This window comes from Carettochelys insculpta, chromosome 11 (genome assembly GCF_033958435.1).
Source record: "Carettochelys insculpta isolate YL-2023 chromosome 11, ASM3395843v1, whole genome shotgun sequence".
Taxonomy (NCBI): Eukaryota; Metazoa; Chordata; order Testudines; family Carettochelyidae; genus Carettochelys; species Carettochelys insculpta.
In genome coordinates this window covers 13,772,060-13,796,436 of record NC_134147.1, presented here as the reverse complement: position 1 = coordinate 13,796,436, position 24,377 = coordinate 13,772,060, and the positions used below count along the sequence as shown (strand labels likewise).

The following is a 24,377-nucleotide window of genomic DNA, read 5'->3' as shown; positions in this document are numbered from 1 at the left end:
GATATAAGGCACAGCTGGAATAAAAATGAAATTGACTATACTGAGAAGGTAAAACATATGAGTCAAATTTTTCTTTAGCTGCTCAATCTTAATGCTGTTGACAGGGCTAACTGACAGCAGAATTTACCTTGTTCTTTATAAAATCCCTGCAGCTCTATTTTAAATAGCAATTTCCAACTAATGTCAAATAGGGGAGTTACACATCGGTGGTCATGACTTTGAAAGCCTTAGCTGGAAGCCAGATTGGCCACAAGGTGAGAGAGATACCAGAGCCTCTGGGCAGCTCATATATCAACAATACATGGCAAAACTATGTTTCATGAGTCCTCATCAGAAGTGAGTGAAAATAAGGCAGCATGTTTGTGAGCATTTATTTAAGCTATCTCAAGTCCAGGAATGCATCTTTTGGGATCACATGAAATTCATAGTTTTGGCAACTTAGGCCAAAATTAGAATTATAAAGGGAACCTAAACAAAACAAAAAAGCAGTCCTATAGCACCTTAAAGACTAACAATATAATTTATTAGGTGATGAACTTTTGTGGGACAGACCCACTACTTCAGATGATTTCAGCTGTCTCAGGCATGGACTTAGAACTATATTTTCCAGAGAGGAAGCAAATTCCTCTTCATGCTTTTCTTGACATGACTTAGTTTAGTTCTGGCAAAGTTAGGTCAAAATCAAAACTATAAAGGGAAAATGATGATCCAGGAGTGCCAATGAAAACATGTTCCCAAACTAATGATGGTTAAGAATCCCTAATTATGCTGTCCATTTTCAAGGAGATGGAGAGTGTACAGCTTTTCCCTCATGATGGACAGCATTTTAGCTGTGAAATTCATGTTCATAAAGTCTAAGGCCAGAAGGGGTCATTATGTCAATCTAGTCTGCCCTCTTGGATAGACCAGGCCAGGCTAGAGACCTTCCCTGAGATAATTTCTTGAGAATCGCTTGCCGGAAAAAGCATCCTCTTATTGGCACCAGGCTCCTGCTTTTTTCCTCTGCAGGCTAGCAATTAGCACACCCGGCCTTATTTTCTGGTCACCCACAGCGAACACTGATCTGCTGCCTCCATCCTTCTTTGCTTCTATGAGGCAATTACCAACTAGTGTTTTTGTTTTATTTTTATGTTAGTGATGACAGAAATAACTCTCAGGCCTGCAAGCCTGCATGGGGTGTGACAGTAGAGCTTAACTATGCTGCTGCAGGACCTCTTGGTGCAGAGGCAGCAAAAATGCTCATATAACAAGAGCTGACAAGTTACAAATAGGTTACAGTTCCTAGATACAAATTATGTAGATTGTATATTTGCTAAAATCACAGTGATATTCTGCATATCAACACTGTTACTCCCTCTTAGATCCTTTTCAACATGGGATGGAAAAAAAGTAATCTGATGTTAGCATTTACTGCTGAGATTTTCATTTTCTGTTTTTGAGTCTTCATCAAAGTCGATACACTTCCTTGAGATTTAACACCATTTATCTGTCCAGAGAGCAAATGAAATTGATTTGTTTAGATTGTGACTTTGTTTTGCATTTTTTTTTTTGGTGGGGCTATAATACTACACAGTTTGAACTTCCCATATCATCTTAAAATCTCATTAGTTACTGCAAATTTCATTACTGTCAAAAGAATTTTTATTTTCCCTGTAATTATTACCAGTTGATATATATTTTTCCTATTCCCTATTCATGAAATGTAAATGAGAAGCTGGTTCTCTTTCCCTGCCATGTTTTTAACAAAGACATACTCTGAATTTAAAAAACAAACAAACATGAAACAGAGAGAATATCCCCAATTGCTGATAAGTCAGAATGGATATGTGGGGGGGGGGGGTGGTTTCAGAAAAGAAACTACCCTAATAGACTACCAAAAGGATCTGTAGTCATGATACAATAATCATGATGGTGTTGATTTGCCAACTGTCTCTTAGACCAATCACAATCTGTAAGCAAGACAGGGGTTCTAACATCCATAAGACAGCACATCTCTCTGCTGATCATTCAGGGTGTTCCTACATTAGGAACAAGGTGGTATCAACCCTCTTTGCAAAACCCAAGATATGTGGTTCCTCCTCACCAGATGCATCCAGGTAAAGCTACAGCTATCGTGCTGTCTGCAGTGAGAGAGCTAGCGTGGGTTAGCTACTTCATCTGTTGTCCCCTCCCCCTCACTAGACATACTGCCTCACTCCTACGACAAGCTTGTGTTCAAAACCACAACTTAGGTTGCTATGTTAAGGAGAACGGGGTTTAACATGGTGCCAATAGCACCATTGCATCGGGTCTATGCTCAGAAAGGGCCCATTATGGTTGCCCACAGTCCAGTTTTTTGCCAGGAAGTCTGGGCAAAAAGTGGACCTGGTGGTGTCACTCAGCATGGCTGATTAGACACTAAAAATCTGGTTACCGGTGTGACAGCCATCAGCCACCCTGCCAGGAGGGAAGAAAGAGCATCTGGTACAGCCTGGTGGAGCTGTAGCTCTGCTGCAGAGAGAATTAGCTTTGCCCACCTCTGGGGGATCTTTTATGCCCCATCCCCAACACACACACCTCTGCTGTGCTCTTGGTCCCTGCCCCACTCTGAGAACCGCCTCCCCACAACCTCCCTCTTCCCCACTGTGCTAGGCCCACAAAAGGTTAATGCACCACTGATATTAAAGGTACTTCTTTTCTACTATGACCGAGTTTAACAATTAGGAAGTTCTAGTCTAACCATCTTCCTGGGGCACGTATCACTGTGGTTTCTGAGCAACTTCATCATCATTACTAGTGTATGGCTCTAGCTTTCAGAAATCCAGTTACTCTGGTATTAGTTTAGTGCCATTTTATATGGTTAAATACATTTCCTTTGTGCGAAATTAGTATTGGTCATCTAAAGCAGAGATTTGGGCTTGGTTAATTATGGTAATCTGGAAAGGCTAGGGCCACACTACGTTTTTTTTATTTCAGGATACATTTGTATGACAAAATAGAAACAGCACAACCAAACATTGCATTTGAAATAGTGGGCCTATTTTGAGCACAGAACTTTGGCTCCCAATAGCCCTCATTATGCGAGGGTTACCAGGAAGTTCAAAATAGCACCTTAGTAATATAGCCCGTACTGAGTTTGAAATAAGGTAGCTCGGAAGATTGTGCACTGCAGTGCAGACACTTCAGAGAATGTGTGAGCCGTGTCCTTGTCAGAGGGCAGATTTTGATGCGGACACACAAAGGCACGTCCATAGCACCAGAGCAAACACTCTACCAAATTTACAGACTCTGCTTCAAAGGCTGGCAATGCTAAGGCATCTCAAAGTCTGTAAGAATCTCTTTTCACATGGGCAAAACAATGCATTTCCCCCGTAACCTTGTTCTGAAAAACAGCTGAACATTTTTTTACTAAAGTTTTCCAAAATAAGTCCAGCTGAGGCAGATATCTGGCATGGAAAATTTCTGCCCACCCAGTTAAAGTTTGCAAAATCATGAACAACTGAAAACAGCGTCTTTTTATAAAAGAGTCGGGTAAACTTTAAGCAGTACAAGATTTATTCTTTATAAAGTAACTGCAGTACAACCATCTGATGTGACTTATCTCATAAATTTTAGTTTCTTATTGGAAAATAGACTTTTCATAAAAAGCTATTCCTGTTTGCTATTTTAAAAGGGAGTTTGCATTTACTTTTTTTACTGTATATTGGCAAACTTGGCTAGGAAGGATGACATCATGAAGTCATAGCTGATTATTTTAAGCTACAATGGTGAAAAACATAATTTAGTACACCATCTTTTTTCCTTTCAGAGATTGTAACAAAACTGTAATTTTAGCACAGGTTTTTATTTGTCTTTTTCATAAATTAACTTTCCAATCTCTATAATTTTGATTCATAGTTTATGAAAAAAGCTTCTGTTCATCTTTAATTAATGCAAAGTATTGCTTTCTGATACTTAACTTCATTCTTCAGATGATCTATATTTTTCTTTCTGATTCATGACTTTCTTATCTTTGTTAATTAGACTTTTGTTTTTAAAAAAAGTAGCCTTATTCAGTACAACTTTGATTTGTCTTGAGACAGAGCTTAATTTGAAAAAATAAGTGAAATTATTGTCTGCCCTGTTTAAAAATAATTTATTTAACTTTCGGTGGCAGGAGTAAGGTTGTGTTCTAAATTAATGGATGGTCTATCTAAATTTGAGTTACTGATTCTATTCTAATCCCACTATTTTTCAATTGCTCACGACTTTCTCAAGCAAACTTATTTTGGGTTAAAATGGCCCATGCTTGGTTTCAGTCCAAAAGGCTAATTTTGAAAGGAGTGAGAGAGATGTTTTAGAAGAATGTACTTGGTTTGGTTTTCATTATGAAAGCATGAGAAACCAAAATCTTTTCCCCCGGATATTCCGTTTTTTAAGGTTCTGATAGCTTGCTACAAACAAACCCCAAGCCACCCAATGCTGAAATCTTCCAACTTGTCTTTTATCTAAAAAGAGGTCACATTTTAAGAATATTCCACTTAGTAATGCTGAAGTTACAAACATTTCAAACTACCAATTGCACACACACAGTATGCTTTTCAGTTGGCTTATTTTGAGCATATCTGTTAGGCGCTGTGCCTAACTCCTCCTAAACTCATTGGGTAGGTGTATAATACAATGATCTGTCAACAGAAGTCACTGTAGGAAAATATCTTCTGACACAACTTCTTTCGACATACCACAGCCACACATGAAAGTGGATCACTTTTCACAGAACAGCCAACAGGAAGCACAGCAGACAGGGCTGCCCAGTGAGCCAGAAGCCCTTTCCGTCGACAGAGGGGCCTCCGAAGCATCCACACAGCTTTTTCGTTGACCGATTCAGTGAGAGAGGCTTCAAGGAGGAGAGGCAGAAGGCTGTGGACAGAAGTGCTGAGTTCTATCAAGAGTATGCCGTCAGAACACATTTTTTGGGGATGCTCCATAGGTTTTGTTGACAAAACTTTCTAGCGTAGACATAGCTATTGTGTTTAAGATCTAATATGAGACTGTCTCATATTACATACAGTTTGGGATGTCTTTAAGCAAGTATATTCTAAATGGAGAGGCTTTAAAACAACAGAGACTCCCCCAAAGACTATTCAAATTCAGGCTATCCAAGATTTTTTAACAGTTCTTCAATAACGTTGCAAACCAGGACATCATAAACACAAGGCAGCCCAGAGTAAGAGGGCTTAGCAGTATAGACTGGATAAATGGACTTTAAAGTGAACAGAAATCTGGCTAGATTGTCAGACTCAACAGGTAGTGATCCATGGCTAAATGTCTGCTTAGTCATTGGTATCAAGCAGAGTGCCCCAAAAAGTAAGTTCTGGGGCTAGTTTTGTTCAACATCTTTATTAATGACCTGGATGAGGGGATGGATTGCACCCTCAGCAAATTCACAGATGACACTAAGTGAGGGTAAGAGGGAGAGTAGGGATAGGGTTTAGAGTGACTTAAACAAACTGGAGGATTGGGACAAAAAGAAATCTCATGAAGTTCAACAAAGACAAGTACAGAGTACTGCACTTTGGACAGAACAATCCCAAGCACAGCTACAGGCTGAAGACTGACTTGCTAAGCGACAGTTCTGCATAAAATGACCTGTATGGAATGAGAAACTGGATATGAGTTAACACTGTGCCGTTGCTTCCAAGAAGGCTAACAGCATTAGTAGGAGCATTGCCAGAAGATCTAGGGAAGTGATTATTCTCCTTTATTTGGCACTGGTGAGGCTGCATCTGGAGTACTGCATCCAGTTCTGGGCACCCTATTACAGAAAGAATGTGAACACATTGAAGAGCCCAGTGGAGGTCAACAAAAATGATTAGGGGACTGGAGCACATGACTTATGAAGAGAGGCTGAGGAATTTGGCCTTATTTAGTCTACAGAACAGGAGGGTGAGGGGTGATTTGATAGCAGCCTTCCACCACCTGAAATGGGGTTCCTAGGCGGATGGATAAAGGCTGTTCTCAGTAGTGATGGATGACAGAACAAGGAGCAATGGTCTCCAGTGGCAGTGGACAAGGTCTAGGTTGGATATTAGGAAAACCTATTTCACTAGGAGGGTAGTGAAGCACTGGAATGGGTTACCTAGGGAGGTGGGGAAATCATCATCCCTAGAGGGTTTTAAGTCCTGGCTTGACAAAGCTCTGGCTGGGATGATTTAGTTGGGATTGGTCCTGTTTTTAGCAGGGGGGTTGGATTCAACAACCGCCTGAGGTCTCTCTCAACCCTATGATCCTATTCTATGATTCTAAAACTTTGCTTAAAACAGTACATCCTGAATTTGAGGTATTGAAAATTCAATATTAAACAACTCTTTCCCAGATCTGGGCTGTTTCTAACAGAGACTATCTCAAACCCAGTTTGTCCTTACTTCAGGCAATTTGAGGTGACTCAGGGGATGAATAATTTCTATTCAGAGCCATATGTGCACCCCCAGAAACTTAGCACAGCTAGAACACTTTAAAGCATGTCTGATTATTCAGAAATACATTCATCAACAAGTTCTCCTCTTACATATTCATGGGCACTCAATTGCTGTTACACAAACATACAGCAGCATATACAGATGTCCTCACTGTGGCCATTTCTACACATGGCACTTTCTTCGAACTCCAGAACGCCGTTTAGAAGCGCAGCCCCTGGTGGGGGTCTTCTGGAAGGAAGTCCTTCTTCCAGAGACCCCTTCTTCCTGAAAAGTTTTGAGAAGAAGGGGCCTCTGGAAGAAGGACTTCCTTCCGAAAGACCCCCCTGGGGGCCACGCTTCTAAATGGCATTTTGGAGTCCAGAAGAAGAAGATCTTCTGGACTCCGAGTCATGTGACCTTATGCTAATGAGGCGTGGGAAATTTGCATCCGTGCCTCATTAGCATATTTTGGGCTGTTTATTAGCATGTGTAGAAACAGCCTATGTGTTTTCATACATGAAACTGAGCACCTGGATGGACATTCATTTGCTGATCCTATGAACAGCATTCCCTTTGCTGTGTAGCACATTACAGATCTCTCTTCTTCCATCATCCATAGACAGAAATGTTCCTTCCCACTCTCTGCCATCTCCAGTCCTGCACATACAGCCTCTTGGTAATTTTAGTATTCAATAATCATTGACAGGGCTTAGTCCAGAAAGAACTAAAGGAAGAAGTGATCCTTGCCCAAGGAGCTTATATGTCAACTGTCCTTGTCCAGAACACAACAATTTCTCTTGTCATAGATAATTTTGAGCTTTGGGCTTCTAAACAGGAAAAAATAACACAGGAGAATTAACAGAAACATCCAATATATGGAGGAAGACAGAATTTTATTGCATAAACCACAGAATTGAAGACTTGGTTAAAGATGGCTGGGTTTATCAGCTGTCCAGACACATTAGCATCAGATCAAATTTTACTGAGGAAGCCTGTTGAATTTTTAAGTTAAACAAGCTGGAAGAACAAAAATTTATAATTTTGTTTTCCTTTACAAATTAATGTCATACAAATGTCTTACAAATAGGAATAATTAAAGCACCAAATTTAAGAAACTAGACAGAGTCAGAATACAGAATTAAAATTGAACACACAAGTCAACCCCCTTAGATGTATGTCTCTAAATATGATCTGTAATCTCTTCCTGTGTCATGCTTTTCTTGCCATATCTTTCCTAGCTTGATAATGACTAAAGGAAACAATGTCATTTAATTCTTCTGGGTGTGAGGTAGACTGGTAAAATATTATGTGGTTGTGTTGTCCAATGTTTGGGATCTAACCCTATTCTGTGAAGATGACAAAGCCAAGTTACACTTTTAAATGTCAATCCCCAAGAGAAACTGTGGAAGCACAGGAAATTCTGACATTAACTATGTAGAATTGCCTTACTTTCTCCTTTCGGAGAACAGTTAAAGGCCATGTGCCCCCCAAAGGAGGCAGGCGTGAGCCTTCTATGGAAAAGAACTCCCAGTCCTGCAGGAGGACCCACACAGGTGCACAGTAGCACATATAGAGGAGGACCCATTAATGTAAAGCCGCTTCAAACAGCATTTGTGCTACATCAAATTTTCCAGAGGAGATCCTCGTGTTCAGAAGAGTACAGGTTGCACTTCTCAAATCTGATACTCTCTCATGGGCAACATCCAGGATGAGAAGTTACTGGGCTGGGGTTGGGAGCTGGTGCAGGAGCTCCAGTGGGCCCGGGAGCTGAGCCTGTCCCACCCATCCTGTGGCACAGCAGGCTGTGAGCTGGAGCTCCCCCTACCCTTGGCAGTGTGGGGGCCAGGAGCAGAGGCCTCTCTTCCCACAACATGATGGGGGCCAGGAGCTGGAGCCTCCCTTGAGCTTGACCCATGGCAGCATGGGGGCTGGAACCCAGAGTCCTTCCTTGCCCTGCAGAGCCAGTCCTGTATCAGTGAGGGGCTGGCCAGAGCCCCTGTCAGCCCTGCAGCAGCAGGAGGCAGGGGCTGGAGCCCTGTGGCAGCTGCTGGGAGCTCAGGCTGGGCTGGAGTCCCAGGGGAAAGGAGTCTGGGGCTGCCTGGGTGCAGAATCTCTGGACCTCCCCATGTCCAACAAATTCTCCTGTTTGGGACCTTTCAGGACCCAAGCATGCTGGATAAGGTTAGTGCAACCTGTATAAAATAGTGACAAATGATGAGATCTATTGCTCCTTCCTCTCACAGATAAAGGGTGCCAGGGAGGAAGAACAGTGCTGCATGGAGTGCCCTTTCTGCACATGGCAGCTGGGATTTTCTGGCTCCCAATCACTTCTGTGCAATAGTGTCACCGTGCCAAAGTGAAATGGTTCAAGGTCTGAAGAATGTCATACGACCAAGAAATGAATACAAGCACCTGTACAGCAGGAGAGATTTGGGAGAAATCCAGCAGAAAAAAAGTGTAATGATCTCCAATGATTGTATGCCAAAATGAATGTAATTGAAATAAAATGCCAATTTTTAACAGCAAGGGTAAGTAACCAGAGAACAACTTCATTAGGAACATGGCAGATTCACTGTCATTTGAAACAGATTCACTTTTGCTTGTGTTTTTGTTTGTTTTTGGAGGTTCAAACATAGTTCAAACAGCAGTTATAGGCTTAATGGAGAATTTATTGGGTAATGTTCTTTTCTGTCATGCAGGTGGTCAGAGTAGATTATCATAACAGGCTTTTATGATCTTAAAATCTATGAATCTTTGAACATGATGAAAGAAAGTTTGAGAGAGTAAAAGTTGATTCCCATTCATTTTTTAAGACTCAGAGACAGGAACAGAGTTAAGTTACACACAAGTCTCTGGAAATTTGACTTTTCATCCTTAATGTTACACTGAGCTAATTTATAGTAAAGGAAAGCCTTATTGCTTACATGTAAATCCTTGCTCTGAATTTCAATTTTGTGTGCATAGGTAGCATAAATTCACTGCTGGCACTCTACACCGATACTTGCAATTGAAATGTAATGAGAAATGCTGTTTTCTTGAAGGACTAAAAATTAATACAAACTGTATGTAATACTGGAACACAGTAGAAGGAGGGCACCCATAAACATCATATAGCAGCATTACACAGCACTTTAGGACAGTGAACTAAGACCAAAACCAACTGAAATTACATGAAAACTTTAACTGCATGGAATGTAACTACCACTACCTGAGGAAGAGCTCTATGTAAGCTCCTCTCTCTCACCAACAAAGTTGGTGTAATAAAAGATATTGCCTCACCACCTTATCTTTCTAGTGTCCTAGACTAACATGGCTACAACAACACTGCAGAAAAGTCTCAAAAAAGAACATGCAAAATGTTTCTGCACTTTTATACATGTCAGACATAGGTACAAGAACAACTGTGTGCTAACAAACCCTGATTTTAAAGATGCAGATCAGAGTCTGCACAGGCACATCACAGCTTCAGTGTATGGAAGTAAAAGACCTCTTTGGAAATTTTCTGATGCAACATTTTTCCATTGGAAAGTGTCAATACATTAACGTGATCCACAGAAACTCATTTCAATACTTTTCTAGTCCGCAGGCAGCTCACTACAATGCTGTTTCTCCTCCTTGTGGTATGAGGGAGAGTCGGGAAGCTTGGGTCATCAGAACGTCCAGGACAGCTCTGGGGCTGTCTGGGCAGCTTCAGAAGCCTTGGAAATATTTCAAAACGATCAAACCCGAAATGATTTTCTTTTCCTAAATGAAATTTTGGAATTCCTGTTCTGTGGGAAAGGTTGCCTTTTTTTGTTTGTTTGTATCAAAAGAGATATTTTGAAAGTTCTGAATTTCATTAGAAACAGGAACTGGGGTTTAAGTTTTCAACTCACTCTAGCAAATTATTAGTGGCATTATAACAACATTTAGAGGCGCTAAACATGATCAGAAAACTATTGTGCGAGAGGCTGTACAAATATTAATAGAGCAATTCCTGTTCCAAAGAACTTACAGTCAAAATGGACAAAGGAAATATTGCTGTTTTACATTTGAGGAAACTGAGGCAGAGTTTTTTTTTCCTGCTGCACCCCCGCAAAGGTCTCACAAGAAGATGGTCTGTAACAGACCCAGGAATGTTACTCACATCTCCTGAATCCAATTTGTTGCCATTGTCATAAGACCAGCCTTCGCCCATAATCATAAACTGAGAACTGAGTGCAGGCTGAGCACTCAAGACAAGAAAAAAGAAAGTATCTTAATAAAGTTTTTCATCACTGCTTAGCCAGAACATGGAATTTAATGCTCTTTCTCTTGAAAATGCTGTCATGGGCTTGCATGACTATAATAGGTCCAGTGGTTGGTATGAAACATCTCAACTGATAATGGTTCCTCTTCCTGACAAAGGGTGTTTCTTCATTATTGACTAGGAAAGGAAAGTTCTCTTCCTAAAATGATCAACAACACTTCCTACAAGTTTTCATTGCATTGACAATCCTGATTAGTTTTTGAAAATAGGACCCTTATCCCAAGGCAATGAGGTTGCAAATAAGCACAGTGCTATTTCTGTTGCATTCAGATTTAAACAGGTTAGGCTTGAATTCCCTTTATTGTTCTAACAGCACAAGTCCCAGTACAACTGGATTTGTTGTAACAAATCACTTGTACCTACCCCATATTGACATGGAATCTGAATGTTTTACCTAGTCTATTCATATGCTTATTTTTAGGTTTTCTTAGTGTATCCACCATAACTTCCAAGCAAGCCTTTGGCAATCAAGGGAAGAATCCTCTCTAGGGTCACTTCCCTGTTCTTAAACATTGCAGCAGTGAATCACGAGGATGTTAGTGGAAGTCTAAGAAACCAGCTGTTGTTCTTCAGAAGCGTCTGGAGATTAAATGCACTCTTTCCCCCAGCCAGCTGGTGGGTACCTCGGAGTAGAATTCCTGCTGGGTGTGTGCAAGATTGTCTCTGTCTAGTGTGGTTGAAGAAAAAAAAACAACAAAAACCAAAACAGCTGGACTTCTGACTGACAGGCAGACCTCATTAGCTTGTTAATAAACTCACGAGGGTAGACAAACCACTGGTGTCCTCTCAGAGAAAGGAGAAGCTCCTGACAGACAGCTGGCACCTTTCAGATTTAGCTTACTCTAGTGGCTTATCTTAAAGAGGGACAAGCCATGTAAACAAGACATAGCTCTGTACTATAATTGAAGAAGTGAGGGACTTCTGAGGTTTTATTTCCCCTGTGGAAGAAATTAAAATAGTAACTCTAGGAAGAGGAAAATGTTTCTTTCAATCAAGTTTAGTGTCACTTATGCCAAAGCTGCTTGGGTTACACGAATCTCTATCTACAAGAAATGTCATTTAAGCAGATACTAGCTGTACTAATGGTTGGTGTGGTTCTGCATGTGGAATACTTAATAAAGCTGTAATGTATACAGCTACACTAATGAATTTTGGGTGTCCACATTTGCATTTTATTATGTACACATGATTTTCTCCACTCCCTTTACTGCTTCATTTAACCCTGTGATGAATAAACTGGTTGCATCCACTCATATTTTGCAGTTAGTTCAACTGGGAATAGCTGTGATGGGGGCTGCTTCCTATTTTACATCTATTCAGCAATTTGTATGAAAATTGTACAGTTTTTTCCAACAGAGTGAGTTGCAATATGTTTACAAATATTTTGAAAACACTTTTATTTACAGCAGCTTTCGGGTAAGCAAAGGTAATTGAGTTGTGGAAGGCTTTAGCCCTAACTTAGCATCTTCTGTATGAATTAAATTGTGGTAGTGTATTTAATAGAGGTGGAGGAAGAGTCTTCAGACCAATGGGATTTTTCTACCCCTTGAAAGGAGCATTAGTTCTGTTAGCGATTGTTAGTCTGTAGAGGAAAACAGCCCTTTAGTGCAGGAAACTGTCTCAGGTGCAATAATGAGATTCGATGATTCATATACCTTTCAAAATAAAAGTGTTAATGAATTATTTCAATTGTCAGGAAGGAATCTTTCCATTTTGGGAGGTTTGTATTCTTCCCCTTTGTGCGTTTGTAAGCCGGCAGTACTGGCGAGGAGTGTTCCCTGTAAGCTGAGTACTTGGGCGTCCACCCCAGAGTGATTCAGGTGCTTCTCAACTAATTAGCAGAGCGCCCATAGCTGGCACCATGTGTTTCAATTGGTGGTGCACATAATTTTTTTCCCACCCATAGATGGAAAAAATAAGAGGAAAGACTGCTGACAAGATAGGAAAAAAAATCTTAATGAGGCTAATGCTATAAGTGAGTGAGGCATGTATGTCCCCATTTTCTACATTCTATACTGCAGGAAAACAAGTCATGAAAATGTTCAACGGTTTGGTCTGTGGACACAAGAAGACAAGTGCCTAGTACAGTAGCCACAGCTGCTACTAGCCCTCTGGTTTGCACTCTGCTGACTCAGCTATGCTCTAGAGGCAGTACAACCTGGCAAAGAAGACAAAATGCTGCCTCCAGAAGGGCTGACGCTGCAGAGGAGGGGCACAGGGAATTAGTGACAAGAGCAGCAGCACAGGTTAGAGACACTGAAAACTTAAGTTGGGGATGGGGGGAAGGGGAAGGAGAAGGAAACAGAGTTCTCCCTCCCCACCCCCGGCGCCCGCCTGAGTTCCTAAGCCCTCTCTGAATCCATTCTCCCGACTGGGGCACGAGACAGGAGGGAACACGCGTCCCCACAACTTTCTCCAGCCTGCCGGGACCTCGGCAGGCCGCCGCGTCTCCGTTGCGAGAGGTTTGCCAGGCCCGGCCGGCACACGCAGCCCCCCGACAAGTCTGGCTTGAAGCAGGCCGGGAAAGCCCCAGCACGCTGCTGCCAGGGGACCAGAAATCGCTGCACGGCGGCCTTAGGACAAGGCGGGCCCGTCCTTCAGCCGGGAGCGCCAGCCGGCTCGGCTCGGCTCTGTTCTCCTCCCTGCGCCGCCACCTGCTCCCCTCGCCCCGGACACGCCCCTGGGCTGGGTGCGGCGGGAGCCGCCTCTTCCCAGCGCCCAAAGAGGCGGCCCGGAGGAGGCGCCTGCCGGGCACCTCTCGGGGCTAGCGTCTCCCCCGGGCCGTCCTGCTCCCCGGCTGGCGCTGACGCGGAAGCTGCCCCGGAGATACTGCGGGAGGCGCATCCGCCCGGCGGGGCAGTGCTGGGATGCGCCCGGCCCAGACCCGCCACTTCGCAAACTCCGCGGGCTACCGGCGGGGGCAGCGGCTGGTACTTAACGCGCCAGAGCCGCGGGACTGAGCGCTCGGGCGGCGGCGGCAGCAGCAGCAGCAGCGGGCAGGGCACAGCACAGCCTCGCGTCTCCCGTCCTGCTCCCGCCGGCGGCCAGGGGCTGAGCCCGCTCCTGCTGGCAGGGCTCCCGCAGGAGGCGGCCGCGGCGTGGCGGCTCGTGCTGCAGCCCCGGCCAGCTTCGTCCCCCGGCTCCGGACCCGGCGGAGGAAGCCGAGCACCAGCAATGGCGGCCCTGAGCCGGAGCCGCTGCGCGCCGCTTTCGCGCTCTGCCGGGCATCCCTAGCTCCGGGCAGCGGCGCCCAGCGCGGGAGCGGCCCAGCGTGGGGCGCTCTGCCGTCCCGCTCCCGAGTTGTCCGCCCGGCCAGCGCCTCTCGCCCCTCCCCGCAGCCGCCGGGCGGCCAGGCCATGGAGAGCCCGGCGGAGAGCCCCAGCCGGGCGGCGGAGTACCTCCAGGAGCTGACCAAGATCATCGAGACGCAGCAGGGGCTGCTGGAGAAGCAGAAGCGGAGGATCGACGAGCTGGAGCAGCAAGTGGCCCGGCTGTACCAGGAGAACGCCCGCCTGCAGGACGAGCAGCACCGGCACCTGGCCACATGCGGGCTGCACCGGGGCGTCCTCCCTGCCTGCGCGGCCGCCCTGGGGGCCGGCCAGGACCACGCTAAGCACGACAAGTAAGAGCCGGCGGGCTGTGGGCCTCCTCTCCCGGGGCTGCCAGTGTGGGGTGCACGGGTCCTCTCCCGGCCCAAAGCGGCTGGCCTGCGCCCCGGCTCGCTCCCGGGCGCCTAGGGCCACGGCGGGCAGGTGGGGGATACCGGGCGGTTGGCACTGGAGCCAGGTCCGGCTGCGAACTCCGCCGAGCAAGGCAGCGGCCGCTGCTGTGCGCCCAGCCAGACGCCCCGGCCAGCCCTTTGAGCTTCGCCCGGGACGCGCTGGGAGGCTGCTTCCCTCCCGGCCCCGCGCTCCCGAGCCGAGCCCTCTCCACACCCGCTAAGAGCCTTTCGCGGGGCACCGGCCCAGCGCGGAGCCGCTGTCGTTCCGACGGGGGGTCGGGTTGGGCGTAGCGCGCTCCGCCGGGCGAGCCGGAGCGGTTTGCAGGGCGGTCAGCGTGGCGAGCGCTCGCTCCCCCCGCTAAGGCGAGCGGAGGGACCGGCAAACCTTGGCAGCCGGTGACACTTCGGCTACCGCAGGGCGGAGCGTGGAGACCTGTTTGCTCCCAAGTTACAGACTCGTGAGCCGGTAGCTGAGCCTGTGCGCGGCCCGCGGAGGGAGAGCGAAGCGCTGCGCTGGCCCCAGCGGCGCAATAGCTGCGAGGCGTTAGCTGGGCTCGAGGGGAGCACAAGCTGCTGGAGCAGCCCCTTGGCTTGAGGGCAAAGCACCCCCGCCTCCCGAGCCCGCTGCGCCGCGCCACTTGCACCCGGCCACCTCTGGCTCTCCCCTTTGTAAACTTGTACCGCGGTTCTGGGCGCCGGAGCAGCGGTCACCCCTCGCCGCTTACTGGGCGGGCGCCAGGCCCGTGGGCTGCCGCGGACACTCGTGTATTGCAATGGCGGCAGCACGCGGTGCGGCTCAGCAGGTGGGGTGGGGGGCAGCACTTTCCCACCTCCTGCTGCGGGCGTGGGCCTGTTCTCGCTCCCCCGTGTGTGGCAGGCGAGACCCAGCCGGGTGCTCAGTCTCTTGTGCAGTCCAGCCTCCCGCGCTTCGTTGGTTCTCCAGCGCGCGAGCCGTGCACGCGCCGCTCTGCCCGGGAAGCCAGGAGGCGCCGTGTGTGTGTGGGTGGGTGGGTGGGGCGGGGGCTGCGGACGCAAACTCTCTTCTCTGGCCGCCTCGCTCCTAGGGCAGCGGCTGTGTCCCTCCGCACGTGTCCGCGTGAAGCGGCGGCGGCGACGCACCTCCCCGGCCTCCAGCTGCGGAGCGGCTCCTGTTGCCCCGGCGGCGCCGGGCTGGGGGCGCTTTACGCCAGGATCCCGAGCGCGGCGCCCCGCCTCCCTGGCCTCGCTCTGGTGAGCGCCGCCGCCAGGCCGGCCGCGGAACAGGCTCGCTCCGACTCTCAGCCTGGGCCTGGCCGCGCCCTGCTGCCGCTGCAGCGCCCGGCCCGCCCCGCCCCCTCGGGCTAGGGCCGCTAAGTGGCTTTGCGCGGCTCAGCTCTAAGCCGGGCTATTTCTGGCCGGGCCCTCAGCGGGACAGGCCCTCAGGCTGGCGAGGAAGTGGCGCGGCCGCGCTGCGAGCCCGGGCTGTCTCCCGGGCCCGGCGGGCAGCAGTGCCATGGCAGCCGCGCCCCCGCCCTGCCTTGCATCGCGGTCCCCGCTCGTGGCGCCCCGCGTGTGAGCGCCAGCCGCGCAGGAGCGGCTAAGGGGGAAGCCCGCCTCGCGGTGTCCCCCGCCTGGTGCGGATGGCTGGGCCGGCCCCTGTTTGCGAAGCGCCGCCTAGTTCCCACTCTTACAGCAGCGGTTTCCTTCCCTGCTTTGCCAAACCCGGGGGTCCCGGCTGCCTCTTCCCTGCCACGCACGGGGGGGAAACGGAGGCACAGCACAGGCTCAAGTGTAGTTCCCGGCCTTTGCCTCCTCGGAGCAGGAGTGGGAAGCAGTGAGTGGAGGTTGCCCAGCATGTCACTGGGGTGCATGATGGGACTAGCCCTCTGAATGTGGCTGCAAAATGAGTTTAGGTCGGGACTCTCTTCCCCCTTTTGCCACACTGTGCCTTGGGCATGGAGTAGGGACCGGGGTACAGGAACAATTGTTGGAGTGGGAGCACTGATGGCGAAACCATGTGTCTGTTAATACTTTAAGCTGGAGGTGCTGCTCCACCCCTACTCCCCCCCCCCCACCCCCCCGCCTTGGGCTTTATCCTGGGCTCTGCAGTAACCTGCTGTCTGACCACAACCAGTCATGTCTCCTCTTGATGCCTCTGTTTCCACTCCCACCCTCTGGGTTGCTTGGTTAGACCATCAATTTGTGCCAGAGGCTTTGACTACGTGTGTGGCTCAGGACAGTGAGGCCCAGGGATGGTTGGGACTCTGTATTTCAGTAGCATCTATGGTGGTAATCTTCCTCTGGCCAAGACAGGGACTTGTAGTTCTTGGATATCGGCCCAGGCTTTCCCTACCAGATCTTTCCTTCTAAGATAAAGCCCCATGGGAGTGGTTGCCCTGGGCAGTCTGACCCTGGCCTCTACTTGCATCATATGATGTGAGTTGCTGCTGATCAGCTGTAGGGGAGTCCCCTCCCATAACAGCCAGGCAGGGGCAGTGGCAAGGGATACTACTCCAAAGGAAGAGTTCTTCCCACTCCTCCAGGAACTAAAAGCCCTCTAAAACCCCTTTTTCCCAACCCCCTCTGCTTCCCGGAAGGTTTTCAGAAGTAATAGGTTTGTCTATGAAAGAGATCAGTGGTGCTAGTCTGTAATGTAGTCTGTTGCCCCCATGCAAGAGGAGGCTTGTTCTGGTTTGACTTGCCCTGATAAATTGCCATCAGGAGAAGTCAATGGGCTACTCCAGCAACTTGTTCTCTTTTTGAAGAGCTTCTGGGGTCTGAATAGTCTTCCAATTCAGTTCCTTAATATATGTGTATATATTCCCAGATATAGCAGAGCACTCTGTATGTACCCTCAGGGATATGGGAGATGCTTCATTTTTTATTTTTATTTTTTATAGATAAGAACATTTGAACCACTTTAAGTTGAGGTGGAACTGCTCGGATTTGGCGGACCTGCCCCTCCATCATTGTGGAAGGCCAAATTTTGGGGAGTGGTGTTGCAATCCTGTGTGGCAGATCACAATACCTACTTGGTTTGGGAACCTCTTGAATGGGGGTCCTTTGGCAAACTGTCCCTTATCACCTGCCCTTGCCAATAGTATATACAGTGTGCAAACTTCATATGACTGTCGTGGCCACTGAATAGAAATACTGCCATTCACATTTTTTTTCCCCAGTGTGAGTCCAAATAATTTTTTATCTGCTTAGCCCTTGCTGTTTTCAGTAGGGAGTTATGTATGACAACAGCATGTTACTTAGAGTTCTAAAATCTTGTATTTTCCTGTAATTGGAAAAGTTGTTTAAACATTGGAATTTGCCATAGAAGGGAAATTCTGAATGCTTTTTTTTTTTTTTTGTTTAAAAGCAGTTCCTTTGTTGATGTGTCTGCTTTGGTTGGGGGTGGTTTGGGTCTCCCTGTAAAGACACCATGCTAGGCAATCTTACTTTCAGTGCTGCCTCACTTGGTTTAAAAGTAGCAAATAATTATAAAATTAACCTAAGCAAAAACCAATAGGCCTGCTGATAGACTAGTTGATTATAAGGCTTTATATTGGGACTAATGAACCAGTACAGTAACAATAACCAATGCGTACTCATCTCAACAAGGAGGACAAGTCTTATTTGCAGTTGATCCATTTCACTTAACACAGAGTTGGAAAAACAGGAAAGCTTTTCAAAATTACAGATCCAGCTCAATCTTCCATCTGTAGACAGCCAGCCACACACGTCGCTGCTTGCTTAAGTGATCAGATTTAATAATCCTACCTATCTGCTGTTTGAATGTTGTGAAGTGGTTTTTTTGGATTTCTTCAGATGCCATGTAACTGTCTGTCTGCACAGGAGTTATTCCAGGACTGGAAAAAAATTGAAGTTTATCAGCTCAGGTGCAACATTTGGTCACTTCCTTAAAACCCAGGATGGATCATGAAGAGGATTGTGGGAGAGAGAACAGATGTTTTCCACCTACTTGAAAAACAAATGACCAAAGTCATTTCTTCCTCCCACCTGCTGCCCATCTCTCTACATGCTGTGAGGGTGGTGGGACTGTTTGTTATTGGCTATTGTTTGATTGCTTTTTTTTTTAACTTTTCAATTGCTTGCAGTACGTTATAAGCAAGTACTTAAATTCTTAGGTTGACTGTTTATAAACAAATCACCATTTATAACAGTAAAACACTCCTATTTTATTAGAACATAGTGAGAGTCTCAACTGAGGCCTCTACATATAATACTGGTTTACTTGAAATTAGACTCAGACGTGGTTACCAGATCACAGGAGCTTTGTGGCCTATATAAAATAAGTTTTGTGGTTTTTTTTATGTCTCACTATTAGCCAAGCAAGGATAGCCTTTAATGCTGTCTTGGCAGAGATGCCAACAACTGCATTAGTGTGGAGTCTAACCTGATTTCTTGCTCCTGGAGGGCCTTTACAAAGTAGGACTGAGGCAGGCTATAAGTTTAAGGTAGTTTGTGTTCCTTTGCTTATGCTGTGTGGCCAACAAGAGGTCTTTTGACATCTTAGCAGCATCACTTCTAGTAGCAGATGCTATGGGAAAAAAGCCACCATCAGTTACTATTAGCTGGACTCTTTTCGCTACCTTTACCTCTCTGCAAATGCAGGATGTAGTCAATAATTTTATATTTTGGTTGTTTCAGTAGATTTTTTTTTTTTTTTTAAAGCAAAAACTTTTAAAACTTCTGTTATCTGTTTCCTGGTTAATTCTATTGTACGTGTAACTACTGAGCTATCAGAGTGAGAACTTAATGCTCACTTGGGGAATGCACATATCAAAAGGAAAACATGGGAATCTCATAACTTAATGCAACTTACACGTGAATTAGCAGGAAGTCTATATCTCTTAAAACACAGAGGCATTTTGTTCTGGCAGGCAGATGCAGAGTATGTAGTGTGGTGGTGTGTGTGTGAAAACTAGAATTTTGGAGAAAAGTTCTTCTTTCACCAAAATTATCTGTTTAAATCTCCAAGTTTGTAAACTATCTCCTGAAGTGACACTGAGACCATTTATTTTTACAAATGCTGGATATCAGTAGGTTTTTTCCATCAGCCTGCTGGATACAAGCAAAACTAGCATAAGCATAGTACAAGCTGGTGTCACAGGTACCCCTGAACATCCTTGGAAAAAGATGAATGTGCTCCATCGTAGGAAACTTAATCAAGAGATTGTGGTGAGATTTAACAAACAAACCTGGCAAAAGGTTTGAAATATTGTAGCATAAAGTCTGGTCTAAAACCAGTTTCAAAATGTTAGAGTGCACAAATAGAGCACCTGTGGCATCAGGTGACCTCGGTGAAAGCAGCAGGTGCTCTGTAGAGCTCCATATTGGGCTTTTAACTGAGACTTTTCATTCTTCTGAGCCTGGAAATGTAGTTATCAGCTTCTTCATGTTTGTTTTAATCACAAGTAATGCTGAGCACCCCAGCTCCAAAAATATAGCTGTTCATGGTACCGAGTGCGTGCTCTGCTCCCTCCTCCCTTAACTGCTTGAGAGTAAATCTTTTTTAAGGTAAGTCCTCTTTTGTGATTCATCTTATGGAAACTGTTCAGCTAATTATCCTGTGTGGTGTTCTGGCTTGTGCTTGGCACCTAGTCTCTGCTACAACAGAATGACAATGAAAGGTATGCTCCCCAATATAGAGATGGGAATAAGGAGAATGTTTAAGTGCAAGAAAAAATGGAAACCAAGAGTTTGTCTTCATGTGGAGGTCCACCAGTTTAACTTGTGAGATTTTTAAATTTAATTGAACGGGTGCAAAAGGCTAGGTGGATGCTTATTCTGCTGCAGGTTTATTTTGGGTTAGTTTAAATCAGTGAGGAATGGATTTAAGCTAAACTGAAACAAGTGCGCCTAGGTAGGGGGTTACACAAGACTTATTAATTGTAGCACATTTGTGTAGCTTTGCTTAGACGAAGGTAAAACAAAAGCTCAGGCATGAAGAAGGACTGTACAGGGTAAAGTGCTGTCTCTGGATCTACCCTCAGCCTTTTGTGAACAGCACTGTAATATATTGGGCTATGGACTTGTGAAAAAAGGTGATAGGTTCAGCACTGTACTCCGATTAGGGGGATCTCAAAGAAAACTTGCCTGACACTTGCAGCCTTCTTTCTCCATATAGAACCAGCATCTCAGGTTGGTGGCTTATTGGCTTTGCATTTTTTGGGTGAGGCCTAAAACCAAGTTCCTGATCCTGACATCAGTAGTTGCCACTCCTGAGATATTACACCAGTACTCTGAATGTCACATTTAAATCTATGCAGTTGGATTCTGTCCTGCAATGCAAATAGATTAAAGACTTGTGCAGTATTTTTATACACACTCTAATGGCTGCTGAGTTCTACTGTAGCTGTTCCCATGTGTCAAAGTGCTTTTAGATCCTTTTAGCAGAAAGGTGCTACATCAGTATAAGTCATAAGTCAATAAAAGATGCAAAATGGGGAATAAAAGGTATACTTAATGATACTACTTTTTGCTGAAAACATACATTGAGTCTGGTATGCTAAGATTTGTTACCCCATCTCTCTCTTCTAAGAGTGCCACATAATTCACTTCCCTGTGAGACAAGCAAAATGTAGACATGAATGTCACAGGTGCTTATTTGCAGGCTCAATCCTTTTTTTCATAGACAGATATTCTTAGAATTTGAGGTGGGGAAAACAGACTTCTATCATCCATTGGGGAAGTTGTCTCCTAGCTAGGTACAAGCTGCAATTTGTTTTTGAAAACTTGAAATAGATGAACAAAATACATCTGACTCGAAGGAATCTAGCTATCAGGAAAGCCTTGTTTTAGTGGCAGATGGTGGAAGCTATGAGAGAGAACATGGCATTTGAGAGTTTTCTTATGGCATACAGACAAGAGAAGTACATTATTGAAACCTCCTTACAAACCAGTATCTCAAAATTTAGGCATGTAAAATGAAATTAGGAGGCCTTTATTCACATAATGGCCAGAGATTTTTTTTTTAAGGGGCCAGATTGATTACTCCAGGTCAGGCCAAAGACCCTGGAGGCAGAAAGTCTGCTTGGATTGGTTGCAGCAGTGCGAGCTCCTGGAATTAGGTTGCCTCTGCCAGGGCAATGTGTACCCGTAGAGCCTTGTGCAGTACCATTTTTCTTAAATCCTATTCCAACTCTTATGGCAGGAGATCCTGTAGAACTCATGTGATCTTGATCCCACTGCAGGGGTCTACACCAGGCCCACACAAGGCTCCAGTGCCCAGAAATTATGCTAATCCAGCCTGTTTCCTGAATGCCTTCAGCCTGAAAGATGCTGTACTTTTCTGGCAGAAAGTGGTGGGGTTATTCCATGACAGCCCTCTATGAAAGAATCTCTGGACAGACTATTTCACAGGTTAATAACTCTCAGCAGCAGGCAGAGCTCTTTCCTGCCATCCAGCCTACATTTCCCTTTCCAGTTGATTCTGTTCTTGCCATTTAGATGCCCCTCTTACAATAGTCTTTCTCCTTTGTGCCTATGTTTTTCCAATATCTGTAGGCCATTACAACTACCACCACTCCAGTATTTCCAGCCCATGGTTATTGCTTATACAAACCATAAAAAAGGGCCTGCCAAATTTAATTCTTTGTGCTCTTGTTCCATTTTCATGATGATTTTTTTTCCTTCTCTGAAGAGGTGTTAAACTAGAAACACACTGCGGGGGCTCAGCCTCGGTGGAAGATAGAACAGTGTGAGTCAAAGGTATCAAATGAGCTGTGTATTTTGTGAACCTTGGTTTTAGTCTTCGTTGGTTGTGGGGAATGGTTGTGCTTTCGACCAGTCTCACTTGGGGGGACTTTTTCCTCTCATTTCACAGAAAAGTGGGTAAGATTTTTGACAGGTGCAAATCAATATCACTGTGATGACTTACATGAGCTGAGGATCTGGTCTAGTATGTCATCTTGCCTTGACTGAATATTTAATAGCATGGTTCTGTGAAAGAAGTGGGTTCTGTTCTCATCTCTGCCCATGAATTATTTGATCCCAGGAAAAAATAAAGCACAAAGGACTGTTGACATCTCCATCCTTAAACAGCAGCATTTCCTCTTTACCAATGTTTTATAAAGTGCTTTTAGAGCTATGAGTGGAAAGTGCTATGTGGTAAGCGCTACATATTTCCTTGAGAGACTTTGTCATTCAGTATCAGTATCCTGCATGGTTACATTGTTCTACTAAACTTTTTCTAAATGACCTTATTGGGTGGTTAGTGTGACTAAAATATCTCTAAGAATAACGTGGTTACAAAATAAGTATTCTTGACATTCTGAAGTTCAGAGGGTGAAGTTGGTCTTGCCTTAGATTAGTGTTTCTTAAACTATGTTCTGTGGAAGACTGGTGTTCCATAAACAACTTGCAGGTGTGCTGTGACACTTTTGATATCATACACTGATATTTTCTGTTGTTAAAACCAGATACTAATTCATTGCTATGATACCCGATTAAATTGCTTCATTTTTGGTTTTGTTGCATATGCTGCTGTGGATTTTTTTTTTTTTTTTTGAAGAAAATTTTCATAGGTGTTCTGTGTTTAAAAAATATTATTTGGTGTTCTGTGATCTCAAAAAGTTTAACTCTGCCTTAGATTATTATATGTGATGAGGCTTGCCTTCAGTACTTCACATCTACTTTTTTCCTCCAAGTACCATATAATTCTGGATGAAATCCCACAAAAGTAACAAGAGCAACTATTTTAGTGACTCATAAAATAGTGATTTGTGCTCCCTCTACTGGCTTGTTAGCAGTAGATCACTGTTCCCAAGACACCAGATCGGTCTCCTGAAACCATTACACAAACCAAACCTCTTCTGATGAGTAACCATGCAAGTCAAAATGTTTTTGTTTTGATTTATGAAGATGAAAAGTCTTTATACCCATTTCAATAACATTTGAAACACTGGAAAGAAAATATATATCTGAGATGGCTCAGGATAGGGGAGAATCAATATGGTAGGACTAGTCTTAACTGTAAAATCATAGAAATGTAGGGCTTGAAGGGATGAATGGTATTTATGTAACACATTCCCTCATGCTGAGGCATGACTAAGTAGATTAGGGCCATTCCTAACAGGTGTTTAACCTATTTTCTAACAACCTCCAATGACAAGGTTACCACAACCTCCCTATGCAACCTATTCTAGCCTTATGGCTGGAAAGTTTTTTTGTTGTTGTTGTTTTCTTTTTCCCCCCCCCAATTATCTAACCTAAATCCTTGTCTGTTTGTAGATTAAACTGATTACTACCTTTCCTACCTTCGCTGGATGTGGAGGACAATTGGCTAATGCACTCTTTGTAACAGCCCTTAACATATTTCAAAACTGTTGACAATTCCCCACTCTGTAGTCCTTTTCTCAAGACCAAACATACAGAGTTTTTTAAATAATTCTACATAGGACAAGTTTTTAAACTGTGTAATGCATCATCTTTGTTTCTTTCTCTCCCCTGGATCTTTTTCAGTTTGTGTACCTCTTTCCTAAGTTGTGGAGACCAAAACTAGACATAGTACACTAGCTGAGACCTCACCAGTCCTGAACAGAATGGAACAGTTACCTCCTGCATCTTACATGTCTCTCTCTTGTTAATATATTTCAGAAAGATTTTAGCTTTTTTGCATCGCATTGTTGACTCATCCTGAATATGCAATCTACTTTAACCATCAGATATTTTTATGCAGTACTACTGCCTAGACAATCATTCCCCATTTTGTAGTTGTGCATTTGATTTTTTTTTTTCTTCCTAAGTGTAGTACTTCGTGTGTGCCTGTAAGAAATCAAGGTGAAATGCAATAAAAACTCCCTAATTTGTCAAGGTCATTTTGAATTCTAATCCTGTCCATCAATGTGCTAGTGTGCCATTGTAGATTGGTATCATCTGTATATTTTATAAGCATAATCTCTACTTCATTATTCAACTCAATAATCAAAATTGCTGACTACTAGCAGACCCTTATGTAGGG

At 45.0% G+C, this 24,377-nt stretch overlaps 1 protein-coding gene across 5 annotated transcripts in view; it reads left to right on the top strand.

The window, feature by feature from the left end:
• Positions 1 to 12,458: 12,458 nt before the first annotated feature.
• The window catches only part of IQSEC1 (IQ motif and Sec7 domain ArfGEF 1), a 723,956-nt gene continuing 712,037 nt past the window's right edge, over positions 12,459 to 24,377 (top strand). For 3 of the 5 annotated variants that reach the window (XM_075006130.1, XM_075006129.1, XM_075006127.1), the window contains exon 1: positions 12,463 to 14,326. In XM_075006130.1, coding sequence (XP_074862231.1) covers positions 14,061 to 14,326 — 266 coding nt within the window. In that variant the 5' untranslated portion in view covers positions 12,463 to 14,060. Of the gene's footprint in view, positions 14,327 to 24,377 lie in introns of all 5 variants that reach the window. The other 2 variants (XM_075006135.1, XM_075006128.1) reach the window with 2 other exon arrangements.